Source organism: Chiloscyllium plagiosum, unplaced genomic scaffold (assembly GCF_037043375.1).
Source record: "Chiloscyllium plagiosum isolate Xiang-an unplaced genomic scaffold, Cpla_swu_hap1 HiC_scaffold_25, whole genome shotgun sequence".
Taxonomy (NCBI): Eukaryota; Metazoa; Chordata; class Chondrichthyes; order Orectolobiformes; family Hemiscylliidae; genus Chiloscyllium; species Chiloscyllium plagiosum.
The window spans coordinates 52860319-52882127 of NW_028270163.1; the positions used below are offsets into that span (position 1 = coordinate 52860319).

At 38.9% G+C, this 21809-nt stretch overlaps 1 protein-coding gene across 6 annotated transcripts in view; it reads left to right on the forward strand.

Moving 5' to 3' along the window:
- The window catches only part of helz (helicase with zinc finger), a 276040-nt gene that overhangs the window by 160308 nt on the left and 93923 nt on the right, over positions 1-21809 (forward strand). For all 6 annotated transcript variants that reach the window (XM_043715064.2, XM_043715069.2, XM_043715066.2 and 3 more), the window contains one exon: positions 207-435. In XM_043715064.2, the coding sequence (XP_043570999.2) occupies positions 207-435 (229 nt within the window). The remainder of the gene's footprint in view (positions 1-206; positions 436-21809) is intronic.

The following is a 21809-nucleotide window of genomic DNA, read 5'->3' on the forward strand; positions in this document are numbered from 1 at the left end:
TAATAAAGGTGCCATTAAATCAAAATGGCTCAAGTAGTGTGGGCATAAAAGGACAACATGGCTTCATTGAGTTAATAGCGGCCATCGTGAATCATGTGCAATATCTTTGTAGTAGCTGTGATCGTTTTTTTCCAGATAATCGTTGCTTTTAAGTTAGCTTGACTTCAAAAAATCACATGAATCCTTGTTTCTTTTTAATTTTTCAGGCAAGCAGTTTAGAGTCTTATTTCTCAGTACAGTAAGGACAAGACATACATGCAAACATAAGCAAACCCCCATCAAGCGAAAGGAACAGTTGGTAGAGGACTCCACCGAGGACCTGGATTATGGGTTTCTTTCTAATTACAAGCTACTTAATACTGCCATCACTCGGGCACAGTCCCTGGTTGCTGTGGTTGGAGACCCTATAGCTCTATGCTCAGTTGGGAGATGCAGGTAAAGTAAAACCATTTTCTTCAAGTTGTTAATCAGAAAATTAATGAGTACTCACTGGTAAAACTTCACTCATTACAGCCTCTAAATACATTTTTTTTGTTTATCTGAGAGATTTCTTTGATGCAGACCTTTCAAATGGGATGCACCAATTTGCATTGTGGGAAATTCAGTAGACCGGTGACAATTAATGACTGTTATTAATTGCGGTCCAGGTAATTTGCATTAAGCTACTTTTTCAGCCTTGATTCAAAGTGACAACATCATTGAGGGGATGTCCACCAAAACGGCTTCTTGGCAACTGCTTGACCAGCACGATCTCCTCCTCTTTCTCGAACATAGCCAAGTATGCATCCATGCACGATCTCTTCCAGCATCTGGAAGTTTCGTCTGGGAGTATTCATTTCCTGCAGGAGAGTTCAGTCATGTTACACACAGTGATTGAGCTTTGTTTGGTGAGAGAGAACTGTTGATTTGCTTGTTAACTGAAGATTGACATGTCTCAGTTTATAAGTCAACAATGCTCAGTATGATGTGTGTGAGATATATATATATATGTATTTGTATTTTATATATAATATACACACACATATATATCTGTGATAAGTCTTTGGATTTGTTTGATTTTACATAGAAGATAACCCATAAATCAACTTTAATCTTTCAGTACTGCTCATACATAAGCACCTTCTAGCATTTATCATTATTATTTCCAAAATTGTACTTCAAAAGTCCATCTAATTTCAAATCTCAAAGTAGATCTGACTTCAGCAGCTCTCTTGTTTTACTAAGGAAATGTAAGATGATAGATAGCAGCATTTATTATAATATCGATTGGCAATGGAGAAATTTGTGTTTTGGGTGCTGGCTGATTTGAAAATTATGTGAAAGAAAGTGAACCATACGTTAACCTTTTCACTGAGTTTTATGATTATAGCCCACTGAAGTTGAATATGGTACTTTACTCATGACCAAGAAACCCTTCAATGAAAGGTGTGTAATACATATTTACCATCCCACCAAACCATCGGACGACTCTTGCATTAGAGAGTGACGACTGGTGGTGTTTTAATCTGAGCGTCACGACATCTCAAGCTAGAGTCGAGGTTAAGGAGGCGTTCATGTTTATGGTAATTTCAGCTGGTATGTGAATTGAACACGTGTTGTTATCGCTGTGAATTGCAAACCAGCTATCGGGCCAACTTTGGCACTCAGTGACTAGGCATCTAATGAGCTTGGCAGAACTCTAGTGGTCAGCAGCATTGCGGCATCATTGAGGTTTGGAGTGGTTGGCAATGAGGTGGCTGGTGAGCCCAGCCAGGCAGCACTCTGGCAATCAGCGCCAAGAGAGCAGCACAGGCAAAAGAACGAGCTGAGCCCTCATGGGGAAAGCCCAGCGTGGAGCATCTGCAGGCCCATGGCTAAAGAAGAACTGTAATGCTGAACTTTAATCTTTCTTTGTTTATTTTTCTACTTTATCCTAAGAAAAATTGTGACAGTGAAATGTTCATGTATTTCTTTATTTTTCTACATTGTACTAAGATTTGGTACCTAAGATGGTGCTGGGAATGGCGACATTGTAAACTTTTCACTGTACTCATGTATTCCTGTAGTTGAGTGCACATGGCAATAAAACCTAAGTCTAATTCTAAACTGAGCGATCATCATTTTTAGAATTTGGATTTCAACCAGTGACATTTGGTGTTGGTTACTTTTGTGAAGGTTTTTATAAAAAAGGGCCAAGTGTCTTTTATGGAACAGTAACTTAATCTGTCAGAGAGTAGGTGACTGTAAACCCCTTGGAGTGTTAATTGAAGATGGTGTGGAGTTTATGACACAGGGAGTAAACATTGTAAGATAAATTTGCTTTTGGTTTAGAATGATCAAAAATTTATTTTAGCTTGGAAAACCTAGAGATTTCAATCTTCGTTCTGAGGGCAGTTTTTGGAGGAGGCCTGACTGGGGTTGTAAGCAAAAAGAGTTTCTCTCATAGAAAGGAGTATTGGACAGTTCAAAGAAAGCCAGGTACCTTGGTTTAGCTTGTGAAACTTCCAGGCTCACAGGTATGGTTAGAAATTTGCAGATTTTTGGAGGTCTGAGAGCTTTTCACTATGATGACAAAGAGTAATTTCTCTGGATTTGAAATGTAATGAAATGATAGAGTTGGGAAACAGATGAGATTTTGTGTTGCTGTTGGTTCTAAGATTGTCCAAACTGTGTTTTATATTTAGCTTGACTTGTTTTAGCTTTTCCTTTTGTGTAATAAACTTTATTGTTAAAGAAAATCTGCAGCTTTGGACACCTACATTTCAGTGAATGACCACCATGTTAAATTTTTTTAAAAACTGTTGATGCAACATGAGATACACTCTCCTTTATTTAATACCAGCAACACAGAAAAGATTTATCCCATGCAGTAATCTGTGAAAATTCAATAGGCCAAGAATTAGTTAACGTAAAAATTAACAACTTTAATTCTTAAAGTATAACAGAGAATAATTAGCAAACAGCCATTTACAATTCCTTACTCTAACCGATCTGTTACCTTCCCTTAAGTAATACTAGTCCGATAAAACTCCAGATTACAATTTACAAAACAAAACTTATCTCAAAACCAGGCAGCTTTCGTTTTCTCTGAATTCTGGTCTTCTTTTCTTATTCGGGATTTCTGCTTCACCGGTTACTGATCAGTAAAGGTACCTTTTAAGAGAGCTATTTTTTGGGCAGTCTTTTTACATGCTGGGGCTTGGCAGTTCTTCTCCCAACTGTTCAGTTTTCCCTGGTCTTATACCCCAAAAGCATCTGATTCTGTCATTGGCTTTTAAGATTGTCATTATTCTAAATTCAAACTGGATTGGAGTTTGGTATTTTTGGGGGTATAATTTTAAACTGATTGGCCTAATTTGAATCTGTTTTGTCATTTCCAGGCAGCCAGCTAATCGAGTTGTTTGGCCAAATGTTACATTATATTTCTTTTCAGAACACTCGGTTCTGTCAGGTAGTTCTGTTGCTTTTAACTCTCTTAAAGGTACAGAACGCCCACATCTTCATAACACTATCAAGCCAGATTTCTTTAAGGTCTGATTTATCTAGTAGTAACATCAGCTGGGATTATAACAATCCTGTAATGGTAAGCCTTTTCCTATTATATATTATTTGAAAATTGTATTGGCTAAAACATTTCTTTCAAGTAAAAAAACAGCTTGACCATTTGGAAATTGAATTTAAACAAATCGAGTAATTCATCAATGAGAAATTTTGGGATTGTTACAATCCTAGGAGACATTAATATTTAAAGAGAAATCCAAATATATCATCTTAGCAGTCAATCTGCGTTTCAAGATTGGTTTTTTTTAAATATGCACATACTTCATTGTATAAAAGGATTTGAACAAAGTAAGCATGATTAATGTAACAATATGGCTTCTGACTATGTACATTATGTACTCTAGTTTCCTCCTTGTATTCTGTTATAAGACATCAATCTTAAGGTTATTTTCTTGTGCACAGACCATAAAAGTCACGGAGTATTTTCCTCAATTCTAATTCGGAGATGCCGGTGTTGGACTGGGGTGTACAAAGTTAAAAATCACACAACACCAGGTTATAGTCCAACAGATTTAATTGGAAGCACACTAGCTTTCGGAGCGACGCTCCTTCATCAGGTGATTGTGGAGGGCTCGATCGTAACACAGAATTTATAGCAAAAATTTGCAATGTGATGTAACTGAAATTGTACATTGAAGAATTGATTGTCTGTTAAGCCTTTCATCTGTTAGAAGACAGTGATAGTTTCACTTCATTCATGTGTAAATCACAAAACCCCTTTTTTTTTAAGTTGCATTCTCGGGTTAGCTGTTAACAATGGTGATAGCTAGACAATATGTTGAAGGTGTTAGCCCCCTGTGTTCTCTGTCTATGACCTGATGTTTAGATTGATTCTAATCTAAAAAGTGAAATAACAGAGTTTTCCATAAATTCATGCAGTTTTTGAGCAAAGTGCAATGTAACTCTGCAAGTACAAAAAAATTCACCACACAAAATATATGTGTGCATGTGGGTCTTTGTCTGTGTGTGTGTGTGTGTGTCTGTCTGGGGTGGGGGTTGTGAGTGTGAGAAAGTGTGTGTGTGTGTGTGTGTATAGTGAGTGCAGAGTGTCTTAAGTCTGTGTGGGGGTGTGTGTGGGTGTCTGTGTGTACCTGTGTGTGTGTGTGTGTGTAGGTGTAGTGCAATGGTGATCACCTGTAATGTGATATGAACCCAAGGTCCCGGTTGAGGCCCTCCCTATGGGTACCAAACTTAGCTATCAGCCTCTGCTTGGCCACTTTCCTCTGCTGCCTGTCCCGAAGTCCACCTTGGAGGATGGTCACCCGAAGGTCCGAGGCTGAATGTCCTGGACCACTGAAGTGTTCCCCAACTGGGAGGGAACCCTCCTGTCTGTTGATTGTTGTGCGGTGCCCATTCATCCGTTGTCGTAGCCTTTGCTCAGTTTCCCCAATGTACCATGCCTCTGGGCATCCTTGCCTGCAACGAATAAGATAGACAATGTTGGCTGAGTACCTGTCATGTACAAGTTTCCTCAATTCTAGTTATTCTGAGAAAAATCTTTCATTTGCTATCCCTATAGATGCTTCAGTACGACCAAATAAATTCAGCTGCTTAGTTAGATTTGCACTAAGACACTGAGGCCTGCCTAGAGGCTCAGTCACCAACTTCAAACTGGACAATCTAGTCTTCTGTTCCTCGCACCGTTCAAACTGAGATTAATCTTTATGCAACTTTCATGTGGAAATGAAGTTAGTGTTTTGCTCTGCTTACTGTGTAGGTATATCTAATTGAAGTTTATTTTGGCTAACTTCTCTCAGCTGCAAACTGAACAAGTTCTAAACTGTAGTTAAAAACCTCTTCTAGGAAACACCCAGATAAATTGAAACAAAAGAGTTTTCCCACAGCGCATCCATATCCATGAAAGTAGTCAGCAAACCTCGGTTTGAATTTTAAGTAAATTGTCCCTTCTGTCCGATTACTCCAACTAGGTAAAGCCACCAATTATATTATTGCTCTGTATCTTCTATTAAACAAACGTGGGAAACTGCATCAGCCATTTTAGTTTGGTGTTTTGGTAAAATCATCAAATCCCAGCATTCTAATTACTTTCGCAACAGTAATCTTCCTAGAGCTAAACAGTACCTCTAAATTATTAATAATGATGAACTAAACATTCACAACATTATATTGTTAACGAAGCTTATAGTAGGAATTATTTGTTTGGCCATTATACCTCCACATGCCAATATCACAGGAAACTGTCCTCCAAGTCAGTGAAGAAATCTGAAATTTGATTTATTTTGCCCTGGTGAAATTGTTTAGAGTTTTTTTTTTGCTCAGCCTGAAGTATGATGAAAGATTTAACTAATGCTATGTAGATCAGTTAGCTTGTTCATACGTTAGTGAACAACCATATTATTGTATTTCACCCACCTGAGGGTCTGGTTTGTACAACTTGCGTGTACAATTATTTCTGTTTCTTTTCTGATGAAGAGGGAGAGATCTATGTGTCGATCGACTGAGATTTATTTTGAGAGTTTGGTTTGTGTTTGATGTTAATTTAGTTTGATTGATTTAACTGCCTGTTGTGATATATAAAAGGGATAAATCACAGCTGTGTCATTGGTCATTCTGTACTTTAACAAAACAGAATTGAAGCTTGAATCTACTTCAGTTGTGCAAGCATGATTGAGTATCTGCTCATCTTTTTGGGCATGTCACTAAAGAATGTGGCCTTATCAACATTTCGTATCTCAAATTAAAGAGATGATTTGATGTTTCAAATTACCTTGTTACAGAGCTTTCTTCTGCAAGAGGCAGATTTGTTGGAGCATTAGGTAGCCCTCAGACCCAGCTGGAACATACAGAAACAGCTGGAATGATTTTAATAATTACCATTCCACACTGATTGTAAAAGCAACTAGTTTAGAAATATATTCCTCAGAGTTTCAAGTTCACAGTGTGCTCAGTAAATACTAATTTACTTTTTTAATGAGCCAGAAAGCATGTAGATAGTCTTCCTTCCAGTATTCAATCCTGAAATAACAATGTATTTGTTGATTCTAAATGCGCTCTGAGGACAGAGCACAACAAGTTTCACAGGAATGGGCAAACTTACAAAAGGTTATTTTAACAGAAAACTCTTCATGGGATTTGGACTTCACTGGCTAGGTCAACATTTATTGCCCATCCCGAGTTGGTCTTGAGAAAGTGATGAGCCAGCAAATTACACTGCTGCTGTTGTCGTACAGATACTTGTCATTTTAGTGTCAAGACATGGGTCTAGGAGTTTCTTCTGGGCCCAGTCACCTTGAACTGCTTCATCAATGACCTATCCTCTGTTGTAAAATCAAAAGAGGTACTGCTGGGTAATGATTGCAGAGTATTCAGTTTCATTCAAGACTCTGAAGCTGTCTGTGCCAACATGCTGCAAGACCTGGATGCCACCCTCAGTTTGGGATGATAAGCGGCATGACATTTGCACAGCACAAGTGCTGGACTGTGGCCATCTACAATAAGAGACTGTCTAGCCATCGTTGTTTGATGTGCGATAACATTATCATTGTTGAAACCACCATTGTCACTATCGTCAGAGGCTACCATTGACAAAAATTTATTGGGAAAGATGGAGATTTAGTGCTAATGCTACTAGGTTAGTAATTCAGATACCCAGGCGACTGTTCCACTTCAAATCCCACCATGGTAGCTAATGGAATTTACATTCAGTTACTAAATCTGTGTAATGTAAGACTATACTCTGCAAAGGTGACTATGTTAACTTACATAAATTGTCGTATCACCCCATTTGGCTCATTAATGTCCTTTTAGAAAAGAACATCTGCCCTTAACCTGGACGAGCATAAAGAATAGATAGGGTGACAGCAGTTTGGTTGATTGTTAACTGTCCTCTGAAATGGCCTTGTAAGCCCATCGAGGACAATTTGGGATAGGGAACAAAGGCGATCCTTGCCACATCCCATGAAAGCATAAGGGAAAAAAGCACTGTGGCGAAAAGAGCAAGTGAGAAAGTCGAGTATTCTGCAGCAAGTAACTTACCTGTTGACTCCCCTTTCCACCAAGGTATAAGTACTGTGATGAAATACTCTCCACTTTTCTGAGTAAGTGCAACTCTGGCAGCACAAGAGGGGACAAAGGAGCTGCATAACCAGCACCCCTCTACCTGACACATATATATTGTCTCTGCTACAGATATGCCATAGCTGTAATGGGTAACAACTACAAGATGCACTGCCACAACTTGACAGTGCTCCCTCAACAGCATTTTCTAAATCCATGTTGCAATCCTGAACTAGACTAACAAATGTGGAACTCCCCTAACCGAGTTTCTGCCTACTTCTGCAAGTGTCTCCTTGCCTGTCCTCTCGGAACTTTTCAGTGACCCTCTGATCTGTCTTGAGTGACCTATTGAAAACCTCCCAAACAGCTCCTCCCCATTTGCTGGGATAAACTGAATATTGAATTGAATCTACCAACTCCTGCAGCAGTCTATTCGGTAAATGTCACCAGTCTTCGATTGCCAGTTTGCTCATTACAAAAAATAGATTCAAACTGAGGGCTTCATCACACCTCCAACTTTACCATCTAGAAGAGCAAAGAAAGCAGGCACAAGCGCACCCGCAAATTTCCTTCCAAGTTTGCACCTCATCCTAGTTTGGAAATATACCTCTCGTATTTCTGCTTTTCCTTTGTCAATGTGTCAAAATCCTCAGAACTCTTCTGAAAAGCAGTTACTACATGGACTGCAATGAATCAAGTGGGTCTCTCAAGGACAACTAGGAGTGGCTATAAATGCTGTGCTGGCGAGGAAAGTGCACATCCCTGAATGAATGATTTATAACAAAAGCCTCAGTAGTACAATTGAGGGGCACTGGAGCTGTGCAGTAATTACTGGCCTTCCAATGCATCCAAAATTTGTGATTTTTTAAAAAATCGCCTTTAATAGTGGGCCGGTTCTCTGAATGTTCAGAAGTAATTGTAGGACCTATTCTTAGAAAATTCCTTTTAATATTTAGAAAGCAACTGCTAGAAATGTCTTCAGCTCCTTGTTCAACACCACTTTGTGTAAACATGTAATAGGTTATGGGGTACTTGTAAACTATCTTCCAATAGTGTGGGTAGGGTGAAGTGAGGTACATATTGAATTTATAATAATGGAAACAATGTGTTGGTGTACTTAGTCATTTTTTTAAAAGCTGCGGGAGGTGGAGAAAATACAACTGGTTGACCTACTTAGTCCTTTTTGTGTGCTAGAACATGACTCTTTTCTACTCAACCCCACACATAAGAATCCCTGGAGAGATGAGAATTTCAAAAGAAAGTAGAATTGCATGATGTTCATCAGTATTGTACCGATGACATCATGTAGTGAGCACATGGAATGTTGTGCAGAGTGATCCATTAATTTTGAAAGGCTGATTGGCAAAACTTCCTCCACAATTGACACTTAATTTAGGTGGAGATGTATTTCTGCCTTGGCTTTTTACACTTCACTGAAAGTGCCTTTTGAAGAGCTTGGGGCACTCAATAAATGTGTGCTGTTCCCTAGGCACAGGTATGGTGAACGTTGCTACTGACTTGGCTGCCACATTGCTTAATCAAGAAGAATTTGTTTTCCAGCAGTACTCCAGAGAAACTTTGATATTTTTACAGTTCTTTTCAGTTTTAAAGTGAATAAACTCACATTTAATTTGTGTCAGCCTCAGAATGAAAGCACAGAATTTTGCAACCAGGAAATTCCCTATTTCCAAGAGATTTCATTTGGACTCTTTTGTGTCATCACTTGGTCATTCTTAATTTCTTCTCTTTCACACATCGGCTACCTGGATGCTTTCCAGGCACTGTCGCCTACCTTTCCTCAGTTTATTAAAAAATGTATTTTGATTTGCAGATTTATTTTTGACAAGGAAATCTTTACTAATTCTAACCTAATATTTCCTCAGTGGCTTGCAATGGACTGGGGCTTTGATTTGTGTAAATGGTTAATGTGTTGAAGAAATGTCCAAGACCCATAGTTTATCCATTCTGATTTCTAATCTAATCGACAGTATTATCTTCACTGGAGTTTTGGTGCTTGTAAGGGTATTGCTTGGTAAAAGGAATAGTGTGAATTTGAATCATTTTCTGATATGAGTAATTGCTACAACATTTTTTTTCCCTAGCCACAGAGTCATAGATGTACAGCACGGAAGCAGACACTTCAGTCCAACTCGTTCATGCCGACCAGATATCTTAACCTAGTCTAGTCCCATTTGTCAGCACCCGGTCCATATCCCTCCAAACCCTTTCTATTCATATACCCATCCAAATGCCTTTTAAATGTTGTACCAAATGTACCAGCCTCCACCACTTCCTCTGGCAGTTCACTCCATACAGGCACCACCCTCTGCATGAAAACATTACCCCTTAGGTCCCTTTTAAATTTTTCTCTTCTCACACTAAACCTATGCTCTCTTGTTCTGGAGTCCCCCACCCCAGGGAAAAGACTTTTGTCTATTTATCCTATCCATGCCCCTCATGATTTTATAAACCTCTGTTAGGTCACCCCTCAGCCTCCGACACTCCAAGGAAAACAGCCTCAGACTGTTCAACCTCTCCTTATAGCTCAAATCCTCGAATCCTGGCAACATCCTTGTAAATCTTTTCTGAACCCTTTCAAGTTTCACAATATCCTTCCTACAGGAAGGCGACCAGAATGCAGACAATATTCCAAAAGTGGCCTAACCAATGTCCTGTACAACCGCAACATGCCCTCCCAACTCCTATAATGAGTGTTATAAAGATCAAGTTTTTTCTTGTTCAATAAGTATTTTATTCTTTTGTGAGAGTGTTCAGTCACTGACCTCCATTTATTAAAAAAAATACAAAGTAAGGGACTATCAAGCCAGGTTTTCACTCTGAAAAATGCTTTATCCAGAAACAACACAAGAAGGTTTAGACTAACAGTTCTGAGATGTTACAATGATCAAGAACAATACAATGTCTTTCATTACAAAAATGAAGGCAAGTAGAAAACCTTATAGAGGCCTTCTGAAATATCAAGTCCAATAAGGTCACTGGAAATGTTTTCATTTATGTGGGAATCCAAAACTAAGTTGCCTTTCTACTATAAGGATTGATGCAAGTAGTAGATGTATCCTTTAAAAGGATAGCTTGATAAGTACGAGAGAGGAAAAAAAATAGGTGTGATAATGAGACTGAAATGAACTGCAGTGAGAAGTGGTTTTCATGGATTAGATATACCAATATAGACCATTTGGGCCTAACAGCCTCTCTTTGATGAAAATTCTGTCAAAGCAAACTAGAGATAGGGTTGTTTGTGCCTGTGTCCTTTTTAAAATCAGAAATAATAGTTCTGTTTCTTTGATCCTCCTTTTTGTTCTGAAGATGTCTGCCTCACAATTTCCTTTCCCCATTTGAACTTCCTTTGATGTTTCACACCTTATCTCATTGAAGAAAAGATTAGGCAGAAATCTTGTCTCTGAACTCTGCTAATGCCCTTTAAATGAGTTTGTGAAGTTAATACAAGCAGCCCAAAATCACTTTTTTTTCTTGTTCGTTAGTTCGTTCCTTCTCCTCCCCATGGGCGTGCCTAATCTCTCCAGAATTAACCTCTCCCAAAGCTGTAGTTTATTTGAAATGCAGCATCTGATGACCCTCCATGATAAAAGTTGGTATCCTTTAAAGATTGGTTTCAGTTATACTTTAGGGGTGGAAGAAGGAATTAAATTTTAATTACCATTATGTGTATTTCATTCGTTTTGGTGTAATCCTACACACTTAATAAAATATGAAGGGGACTTTCAGAGCAAAAAAAAGGGGAAATGTTTTGACCAAGGCACACATTACTTCATATTTGTTTCCATAATGTTCATACATTTGGGACAGTCTACCTGATATTTCTGAACAGGATATCATTTAAGTATTAAATTTGAACTCTGATTTGTTAGTCTGCAAATAAATTATGTTTGTGGTCCATTGAGTGTTTGATGTACAGTTTAGACTGTGAAGTTTTGACAATGTCTATTCTTGATGTAGCATCTCTCGAATAAAAATACTGTCAGCTCCATCATTAATTGCTCTTGAATTGCATTGCAAGACTTTACCTTACCTGAATTAATGTAGAAGATTATAAGTGGAACAAATTATTGGTTACATGCTGCCATACTGCATTGAAGCAGCTTCACAACTCTATTCACTGTGACAGCAAATATTTGAAGCAAAATTGTTTGTGCAATGGCATTAATTTTTTCGTGTTAGCAACAGTGTCACAGTAAATTTAGATGACCAACAAAGTAAGTAATTCTTAATGTGTGTTGAAATCTCGCTATTGGTCTAATTTATTCTTTGCTTTACTCTCTGTGCCATTTGCACGTATCTGTTACTGAAACTATGCGATTATATCTGTATGCATATCAGTTGAGGCATTCAATTTTGACAAGTTAGACCTTTCTATCAGAAGTCAAAATGCAAGTAGAATTTTTAACTGAATTGCCTGCTTCTGTTCCTAATTTGTACATTTGGAGATAGACACAAAAGTGAAGTTGAGGCTATAGTCCGATCTGTCAGGATCTTTTCAAATGTCAGCAGGCTCCGTGCAAGCTTTCATTTATATTTATGTTTGGTATTCATTTTGGACAAGCTCCTTATTTTGCACAACCAGAAATTATGAACAGATAGCAGAATCAAGGTTAATAATTATGGTCATCATCTCTGTATTTCTGTCACCTCAGCTCCTGTTTCATCTTGCACTTCTTCCCCTTGACAGCCTAACTCTTTCTTTGTCAATTTGGCTTGTTTTGGATTCCAGGCACGTGACTCATGGCATGACCTCATGTCAGTTTTGGGGTATCTTGTTTTTTTTTGGCGTTCTCAAATTAAGTAGTGAATTTGCATTGAAGTTCCCAGTTGCTCTGTAGGTGCCTGTCTGCTGTGTACCATTGAATCTACCAAACCAGGAGAGCCCAGGTTATACGCCTGATGTACTGAGAAAACCTACTCATGATGTGGATGGACTGGGTTGGACAAGATCAAAAATCACACAACACAGATATTAGTTCAACAGGTTTATTTGGAAACAGCTTCCAGAGCCTCATTCTTCATCCACGTGTTAGCACCAAAAGAAGCAGCTCTGAAAGCTTGTTTTCAAATAAACCTGTTGGACTATAACCTGGTGTTGTGTGATTTTTGACCTTGAACCTATTCAGTTAGGTCCCTGCTACAGTCATAACCATGGTAGATACCATTCCTGTCTTAACTTGTTAAAAGATTCATTATAAGCTGATTGTGAGACTTGCAGCAATATAATTTGGTTGCATATGTTGCTGTGCTAGTTTTTCCCTTTCAACAGCAATTAAGAGTCTCCTTACATGCTGTTGATGGCCTGTCTGGCTGTTTGCCAGGAACCATTGATCGCATTGTGAAAGTTTTCTCTCTTTTCCCAACTGCAAGTTAGTTAAAGCTGTAAAAATTGTTAAACAGAACAAGAGCGTGTGTGTATGTTGCACACATATTATCTAAGTAGTTGAGAGCTGATAGCTCTTGAGCATTGTCTCACTGAATGAATGATCTTCCACTATAGAAGTGCCTTTAATATATTTGCAGCTAATGAATTGCATTTGGAATATAATTTTATTTTTAAGGAAATGAGGCCAGGACTCATTTCTGCCAGGCTCTGAACTTATGGGTACCTGAACAAACCTGAAAATTTTGCGTACCAAGTTCCGAAAGGTCATGATTGTAAACAAATGTTTTTTTTCTGTTTAATCTGTCTGAATATATGCAATGCAAAATTAGGTGGAGGATGGGGTTTATTGAGATTTCAGTTACAGCTTGCATTCCAAACCAAGATACTGCCAAGCTTCTCTTTCATAGCTGAGGCTTGGGTGTTCCAATCCCCTCTATCCTGACAACGAGTAGGCATCCTGAGCATATTTTCAGCAGCTTACCTCCCAAGAGTCTATGGATGGAGTTTAGTCACTTCAGATTGTACAAGATTAAAAGTATGGGCATGACTATAGTGCTAAAGATCTATGATCTTACAAAGGGACAGGATTCTTTCGTTTGGGTGGAGATACCTTTTTAAATAATATTTACATTTCTAATCTGAAAGCTGCTAAATGTTCTTGCTGATTTGGAAGTCAAGATTTATGCACCGGTAAAATGTAATGCTGATGTCAATATAAGTCCAAGAACAAAGGATTTGTCCAAGAATTTACGTGTGTAAATAAGCCTCTGAAGTAATTTTGAAGAATAGTCACTCTTGTGTACGTCCTCTAGTGCAGTTAACTGCATGCTTTGAAAAGATTTATTTGGTTGACTCTCCAGATGACTTTTTGGCCTTTTCCAAAATACGTCTCCCGCTGTTTTAAAACCCAAGGTCAAAAATGATATGTTATGTATATTTATTCCAAATTGGGGGAGAAAAATTCTGTTCTTACTATACCTGTGTTTTTGCTAGCAATTTGGTTCTTGCAGCATCAAAACCTGTGGCTCCTACTTAACCCTATAAATCAGACACATTTAGATTCCATGAGTTTTGATGAGATTAAGAAGTTTTAGTAGTTCATCTGTACTGTTAGAAATGTGTGTCCCAATCCAGTAGTTAACTGAGCTTAAGGTGTTTGAGTAAAGTGGTTTTTGACTGGCTTTACATAGTAATATCTTTAGGTATTTTAATATTCGTGCAGAACGTTAAGAATGGCCTTTTCTCATGCTAACTCAAAAGGTTTGTTGAAGAGTTCATAGTTGCTGCTATTGTTGTCACCATCTTGCAGCTTTTACTGGGAAATGCATCAATGCTACTTCACATCTGCATTTCCCAGTAAGGTTTCTCATCTATTTTTTTATTCTTTTCTTCCTTAGTTAACATAGCTGAGGTGGTTATGCTTGATTTGAACATAAAACTGCCTACATCTCTTTATCTATGACCTCTATGTGAATGCTCATTCGTGACCAAAGGAAAGCATTCATGTGTGTTTTGATGTGGAAATTGAAGTAACTTTCATTTTTTTGTATTTTACCTACATTCCTACAATGCTATTTTAAATTTTTTTCAAACCCATACTTCATTTTCTTGAATTTTTTTGTGGTCTGTGTCCCTTTACCATCACCCCTTCCCTAAATCCGCACTCATTCAATTTTTATTTTGTTGTCTTAAAACCATTAACGTGGCAAATTGAATATAGTTCTAGACAAGCTGCTTTCCATAACCATTCCAGTGGTTCATGTAAGCAAATTTCACTTCAATCAGCAGCAGCGAGTAAAGCTTAAAGCTCAGCTGTCCAAAAATATAAGCATGACTAATACCTTGTATAACTCTGCGAATTGAACCTGAATCTCTAAGCAAGATAATAGGCATTAGTACTGCAAAACGCAACCTCTGAGAAGCACTAAAATGAATGAACAGCTGCTTTAGTAGGGCTTGGTTCAGTCGGCTAGATTTATATCCATTCATGGTCAATGGGCAGAAAACCTAACCCAGTAAATTTATGAAAGATCTGCTTTGGAAGGATGCATTGTAATTTTACTGCACATTGCCTCAGACTCTCTTGTGGCATTTTGTACTCTGTCTACTGTAAGGATAAAGTTTTACATTTTTTTTAAAAGTCATCTGCAAAAGTTGTATTTCTTAATCTCAGAATATCTCAAAGCTATTCACTGCCAATAAAGTGCTTTTAGTGTAATTGATGTTGTAATTTGGAAAAATCCGTCAGCCAGTACACACTGTAAAATATTGTGGACTATGAGATACAACACCAGATAATTTGTTTTTGATCATGTTATTTAAACAGTAAATATTAATCAGGACTCATAGAGCACTCCTTTCCTCTTCAAAAACTGCGATGGATTTTTAAAAAATGTCCATCTGAGAGTTTAGATGCATTCTTCAATTAATGTATCATCTGAACAACAGTATCACTAACGGCGTGCATTTTCAGTTTTGCACTTATCGTTTTACATTATGTGCTAAAGTTTCAGTGAAGCTTGAACTCATCGTCTGCAGGCTGAGACATTGAACTGAAGCCATTGCTTCCAGATGTAGTTCAGGATAAGATTCCAATGCTGTGCTGTTTGTGTCTGTTCCCTAAGAGACGAAACTAACATTTTCAAGGCTACTGACAGTGATTCTGATCAGCATAAGATAATCCAATTTTTCTTCACTTTGGAGTTTGGAAGCAGAAATATTTTACTTTATCACATACAAGTCTATTAATGTACCTTCCTTTTTCAAGTGCATTTTATGAGTACTTCATCCAATTTGCTTCTGTCAAGAGTGAACTATAAAAGACCAAAAATGCCGTTAGTGGGAGTTTTTTTTCCATTTTGATTAATTTAGGTGATGCTCATCAGACAGCAATATTTATCTATAGCCACAGTGTGAAGGTGGTAATGAGTTTTGTCCCTTGAACCACAGCAGTCCTTGTGCTGCTGATTGTTTCCACAAAAATTCTTAATAATGTGACAACATCGAAGTTTGTCCATCAGGACAGTTTGTGAGAAGAATTTGGAGGTTATGGGATTCTCATGAATTTATGCTACTTGTCCTTCACACTAGTGAAGCTCATTGGTCTTGAAGCTATTATCAATCTAACCCGGTAAATTTATGAAAGATCTGCTTTTGAAGGATGCATTGGTAATTTTACTGCACGCTGCCTCAGACTCTCTCATGGCATTTTGTACTTTGGTATCTTGAAGTTATACTGCAGCTGTGGTATCCCAGTGAGGAAGTGAGGATGGAATCCAGCATGAAAGATATTGATTAACTGAATTGTTTTTGCTTAGACTTTTCAATTCTTTATTTAATATTTCACCTATTCAGAAGAGAGTATTCCATTTGATTCCTGATTGGAATCATGCAATGTTTTAATGCCGTTTGTTTTTCTTTTGCATTTGAAGGATTTTTTTTCCCATCCTAAGCTTTAAGAGCCATGTAGATTGAAAGCTCTGGTAACCTGGTTAGACCCCTTCCAGTGCTATTCACTGGTGAGTAGAAAGTGAGGACTGCAGATGCTGGAGATCATAGTCGCTAGTGTGGTGCTGGAAAAGGACAGCAGGTCAGGCCTGATGAAGGGCTTATTCCCGAAATGTCGATTCTCCTTCTCCTCAGATGCTGCCTGACCACACACTCGACCTATTCACTAGTGAGGCCAACCTTTGGATGACTCGTCTGGCTTCATTTTTCCTTCCTACCCCTTTATCTTATATTCATAACAAAGTTCGCTATGAAGACTACTTAAAACACATTGTCAAGGCAGCTGATTATAGAGCCTCTAAGAATATATTTGTTCGGGTGTTAAGTGTTCCAGTGTATTGCCGCACCTATATCTCAGTTAAAGTTTCCAGTTTTTGCTTTATTAATTTTTAAAAAGCAATTTTTTTTGTATGTTCAGAAAAAATTCAACCCAAAACCTTTATCTATCACTTTATTACCTCATGGAAGCAACAAAGTTCAATATTCATGAAATTTAAAATGTATTAGAAGTGTTCTGCCTCTGTAGTAATCAAAGCTTTTGCCTCCAGTCAGAAATGTTGTAGATATTTTTAAATGGTAAGAGACTTTCAATCATGTTGATTGAATGAGACATTATTTATAAACAGCTTCCAGCACATATCCAAACCACGGGAAGTGTTAGGGAATGGTAGAAAATGTATGTATTCTTTTTACTACTTCCATTTTCAGTCCTCGTCTGCTTATGTTTGAATGGTGTTGTTAATTTTATCATAATTGAGTATTTACTCATGTTCAAATAGTAGGCATTAAAATAGATTCCGGCTGATCGAAATTATGTATTGGATTAGGAGGTAGATTTTTATTGTGTATAAAAACAGGGAGGTTTTGCTGCAGCTGTGTAGGGTACTGGTGAGGCCATGCCTGGATTACTGTGTACGGTTTTGGTCTCCTCACGTTAGAAAGGACATACTAGCACTGGAGGGTGTGCAGAGGAGGTTCACTAGGTTGATTCCGGAGGAGAAAGTGAGGTCTGCAGATGCTGGAGATCAAGGTTGAAACTTTATTGCTGGAACAGCACAGCAGGTCAGGCAGCATCCAGGGAATAGGAGATTCGACGTTTCGGGCACAGGCCCTTCTTCAGGAATGAGCAGAGAGTGTTCAGCAGGAGAAGATAAAAGGTAGGGAGGAGGGACTTGGAGGAGGGGAGTTGGAAATGTGATAGGTGGAAAGAGGTCAAGGTGAGGGTGATAGGTCGGAGTAGGGTGGAGGCGGAGAGGTCAAGAAGAAGACTGCAGGTCAGGAAGGCGGTGCCGGGCTGGAAGGATCCGGCTGAGACAAGGTGGGGGGAGGAGGGATGAAGAAACTGGTGAAGTCCAAGTTCATCCCCTGCGGTTGGAGGGTTCCCAGTCGGAAGATAAGACGCTCCTCCTCCGACCGTCGGGTTGTTGTGGTTTGGCGGTGGATGAGTCCAATGACCTGCATATCCTCGGTGGAGTGGGAGGGGGAGTTGAAATGCTGTGCCACAGGTTGGTTGGGTTGGTTCGTCCGGGTGGCCCAGAGGTGCTCCCTGAATCGCTCCGCAAGTAGGCGGCCTGTCTCCCCAATATAGAGGAGGCCACACCGGCTGCAGCGGATGCAGTAGATGATGTGGGTGGAGGTGCAGGTGAATCTGTGGCGGATATGGAAGTTTCCCTTGGGGCCTTGGAGAGAAGTGAGGGGGGAGGTGTGGGCGCAAGTGTTGCACCTCCTGCGGTTGCAAGGGAAGGTGCCGGGAGTGGTGGTTGGGTCGGTGGGGGGTGTGGATCTGACAAGGGAGTCGCGGAGGGAGTGGTCTCTACGGAAAGCTGATAGGGGAGGGGAGGGAAATATATCCTTGGTGCTGGGGTCTGTTTGGAGGTGGCGGAAGTGACGGCGGATGATGCGCTGTACATGGAGATTGGTGGGGTGGTAGGTGAGGACCAGTGGGATTCCGGAGTTGAGGATTGGCTTATGCGGAGAGATTGAGTAGACTGGGACTAGTCATATTGGAATTTAGAAGAATATGGGAGGATCTTACAGAAACACAAAATTATGAAGGGAATAGATAAGATGGAAGTAGGAAGGTTGTTCCCGCTGATGGAACTAGGGGATATAGCCTCAAAATAAGGGATAGCAGATTTAGGATTGAGCTGAGGAGGACCTTCTCTTAAAGCATTGTGATTCTGTGCAATTCTGTGCCTGCTGAAGCAGTTGAGGCTACCCCGTTGAATGTTTTAAATGCAAATATAGATTTTTGAACAGTAAAGTATTTAAGGATGACAGCGAGTGGGCAGGTAAGTAGAACTGAGTCCACGAAAAAGATCAGTCTAGATTAGAGTGGTGCTGGAAAAGCACTTGGTGTTTGAGGGGCCAGATGGCCTATTCTTGCTCCTATTTCTTAAGTTCTTATGTTCTTAAGTAAAAATTGGCAAGTGTACAAAGACTAGACTTCCATTCTACCTTTCACCAGCTGACTTATCTAGAATTAAACTTTAATAGCCTATCCAGTGTATGTTTGTTGGCAACCAACTTTGGAGTCATTGCCATTGAGCCTCATCCTAATTGTGTTTGAAGACCACATATTCATATTCATTAGTTTCTATTATCACCATCATCGAACCAGGTGGAAGGAATTTATTCTATCATTGAAGAGCTATCCAATTACACCATTTCCCCCTGTTATCCAATTAGCCCCAGTCTTCTGTCATCCAATTAGTCTCATTCCCCTGTTCCTTCAACATGGCACTTCAAATTTGTTTTTTTAATATGTAACACTTCAACCAGTTGCAGATCTCCTATTGCCAATCTGCATGAGATCAGCAGCCCCAAACTACAGATATTCATTGAACTACTGAGGAAAAAAGCACCTCTTGAGATTGATTATTTTATCATTTTACATGGGTTCACTTCATTGGAGGGAAATTTAAAATGTATATTCCATGAATTGACATTGGTTCATAAGTACAAAATGAATTGAAATGCTGACAAAAGACGTCCCACCAAGCTGTATCAGTTCAGGGCTTTCAGTTTGAAATGCTGCCAGTAATATGTATAGATATTAGAAATTCTTGGAATAAAACTTTTCAGCAGCAGTTGGTATTTTCTTTGGGAATAGTATATTCACGGAATGATTTTGCCTTGAAGTTATGTGGAAATAATTATTTGTGCTGTTCTCCAATTTGAGGCCTATTACGATTCTTTTGTTTAAGCTTGGTGATTCTTTTCCTCTTTCCTTTGTAATTTACTTTGATCTGCTCATACTCCACAAACTATTTGAAGTCAGACCGATAATCTGTTTTTAAGCTTTCAGCATTATTCCTACAAAATTGTTTTACATGTCCTAGAGCAACTTGTTTTGTTTCCTGTAACTCTTCCAGTTGCCATATGGTGGCTGAGGTTGGGAATTTGATACAGGTGAACCTCCAAGCACAAATCTTTGCCATGTTACTGATTGATAGAGCAATAGTACATACCAGTATTAATTCAATGCTTGTTATAAAACAATTTATACATGATTACCTTGCCCTCATGCCAAACTCTTTCATTGGTGCAAAGGCTTAAAATTATTATTGAAATGCATTCATCAGTAATTATGAAATCTCCCAAGGCCTTAGTTATTAATAAATCTATTGCACGTCATCTTCCACCACTCACTCAAAAGTTTTTTTTCTGTACAATTGACACAACTTTCAACAAATACAGAACAGCATTTTAACACTATTTTGTTTGAAAATATTATTCCTGTATTATGGTGCTTTACCTTTATTAGCAAACTTCATCCCATTCTTTCTTTATCTATTTCAGAATAGACTTGTGACGTGTATTTTGCCTCCTTTCCAGTTGCTATACAACATTGAGTGTGATTTCTGTATTTTTACAGAATTTACTTTAAATGACAAGTTTTTTGACAAGGTTCCCCGAGGGAGACTGGTTAGCAAGGTTAGATCTCATGGAATATGGAGAGAACTAACCATTTGGATACAGAACTGGCTCAAAGATAGAAGGTAGAGGGTGGTGGTGGAGTGTTTTTCAGACTGGAGGCCTGTGACCAGTGGAGTGCCACAAGGATCGGGGCTTGGTCCCCTACTTTTCTTCACTTATATAAATGATTTGGATGTGAGCATAATAGGTATGTTTAGTAAGTTTGCAGATGACACCAAAATTGGAGGTGTAGTGGACAGCGAAGAAGGTTACCTCAGAGTACAACGGGATCTTGATCAGATGGGCCAATGAGCTGAGGAATGGCAGATGGAGTTTAAATCACATAAATGCGAGGTGCTGCATTTTGGGAAAGCAAATCTTAACAGGACCTACCCATTTAATTTTAAGGTCCTAGGGAGTGTTGCTGAACAAAGAGACCTTGGAGTGCAGGTTCATAGCTCCTTGAAAGTAGAATCGAAGGTAGATAGGATAGTGAAGAAGGCGTTCGGTATGTTTTCCTTTATTGGTCAGAGTATTGAGTACAGGCGTTGGGAGGTCATGTTGAGGCTGTACAGGACTTTGGTTAGGCCACTTTTGAATATTGTGTGGAGTTCTGATCTCCTTCCTATCAGAAGAATGTTGTGAAACTTGAAAGGGTTCATAAAAGATTTACAACGATGTTGCTAGGTTTGGAGAATTTCAACTATAGGGAAAGGTTGAATAGGCTAGGGCTGTCTTCCCTGGGGTGACGGAGGCTGAGGAGTGACCTTATAGAGGTTTATAAATCATGAGGGGCATGGATATGATAAATAGACAAAGTCTTTTCCCTGGGGCGGAGGAGTCCAGAACCAGAACACATAGGTTTAGAGTGCGAGGGGAAATATATAAAAGAGACCTAAGGGGCAATGTTTACATGCATAGGATGGTGCGTGTATGGAATGAGCTGCCAGAGGAAGTGGTGGAGGCCGGTACAATTGCAACATTTAAAAGGCATCTGGATGGGTATATGAATAGGAAGGGTTTGGAGGGATATGGGCCAGGTGCTGGCAAGTGGGACTAGACTAGGTTGGGATATCTGGTCTGCATGTATGAATTGGACCAAAGGATCTGTTTCCATGCTATACACCACTATGACTCTAATTGCTAATATGTATACATATTACTGGCAGTATTTCAAACTGAAAGCCCTGAAATGATACAGTTTGGTGGGAGGTGGTTTGTTAGCATTTCAATTTATTTTATATTTCTGAACCACTGTCAATTGATGCAATATACATTTTAAATTTCCCTCCAATGAAGTGAAACCATATAAAATTCTAAAATCAATCTCAAGAGGTATTGTTTTCCTCAGTAGTTGTATGTATTTTACACCTGTATTGTTTTATGAAAGGCTTCTTGTTTGTGTGCCTGTACGAATTTA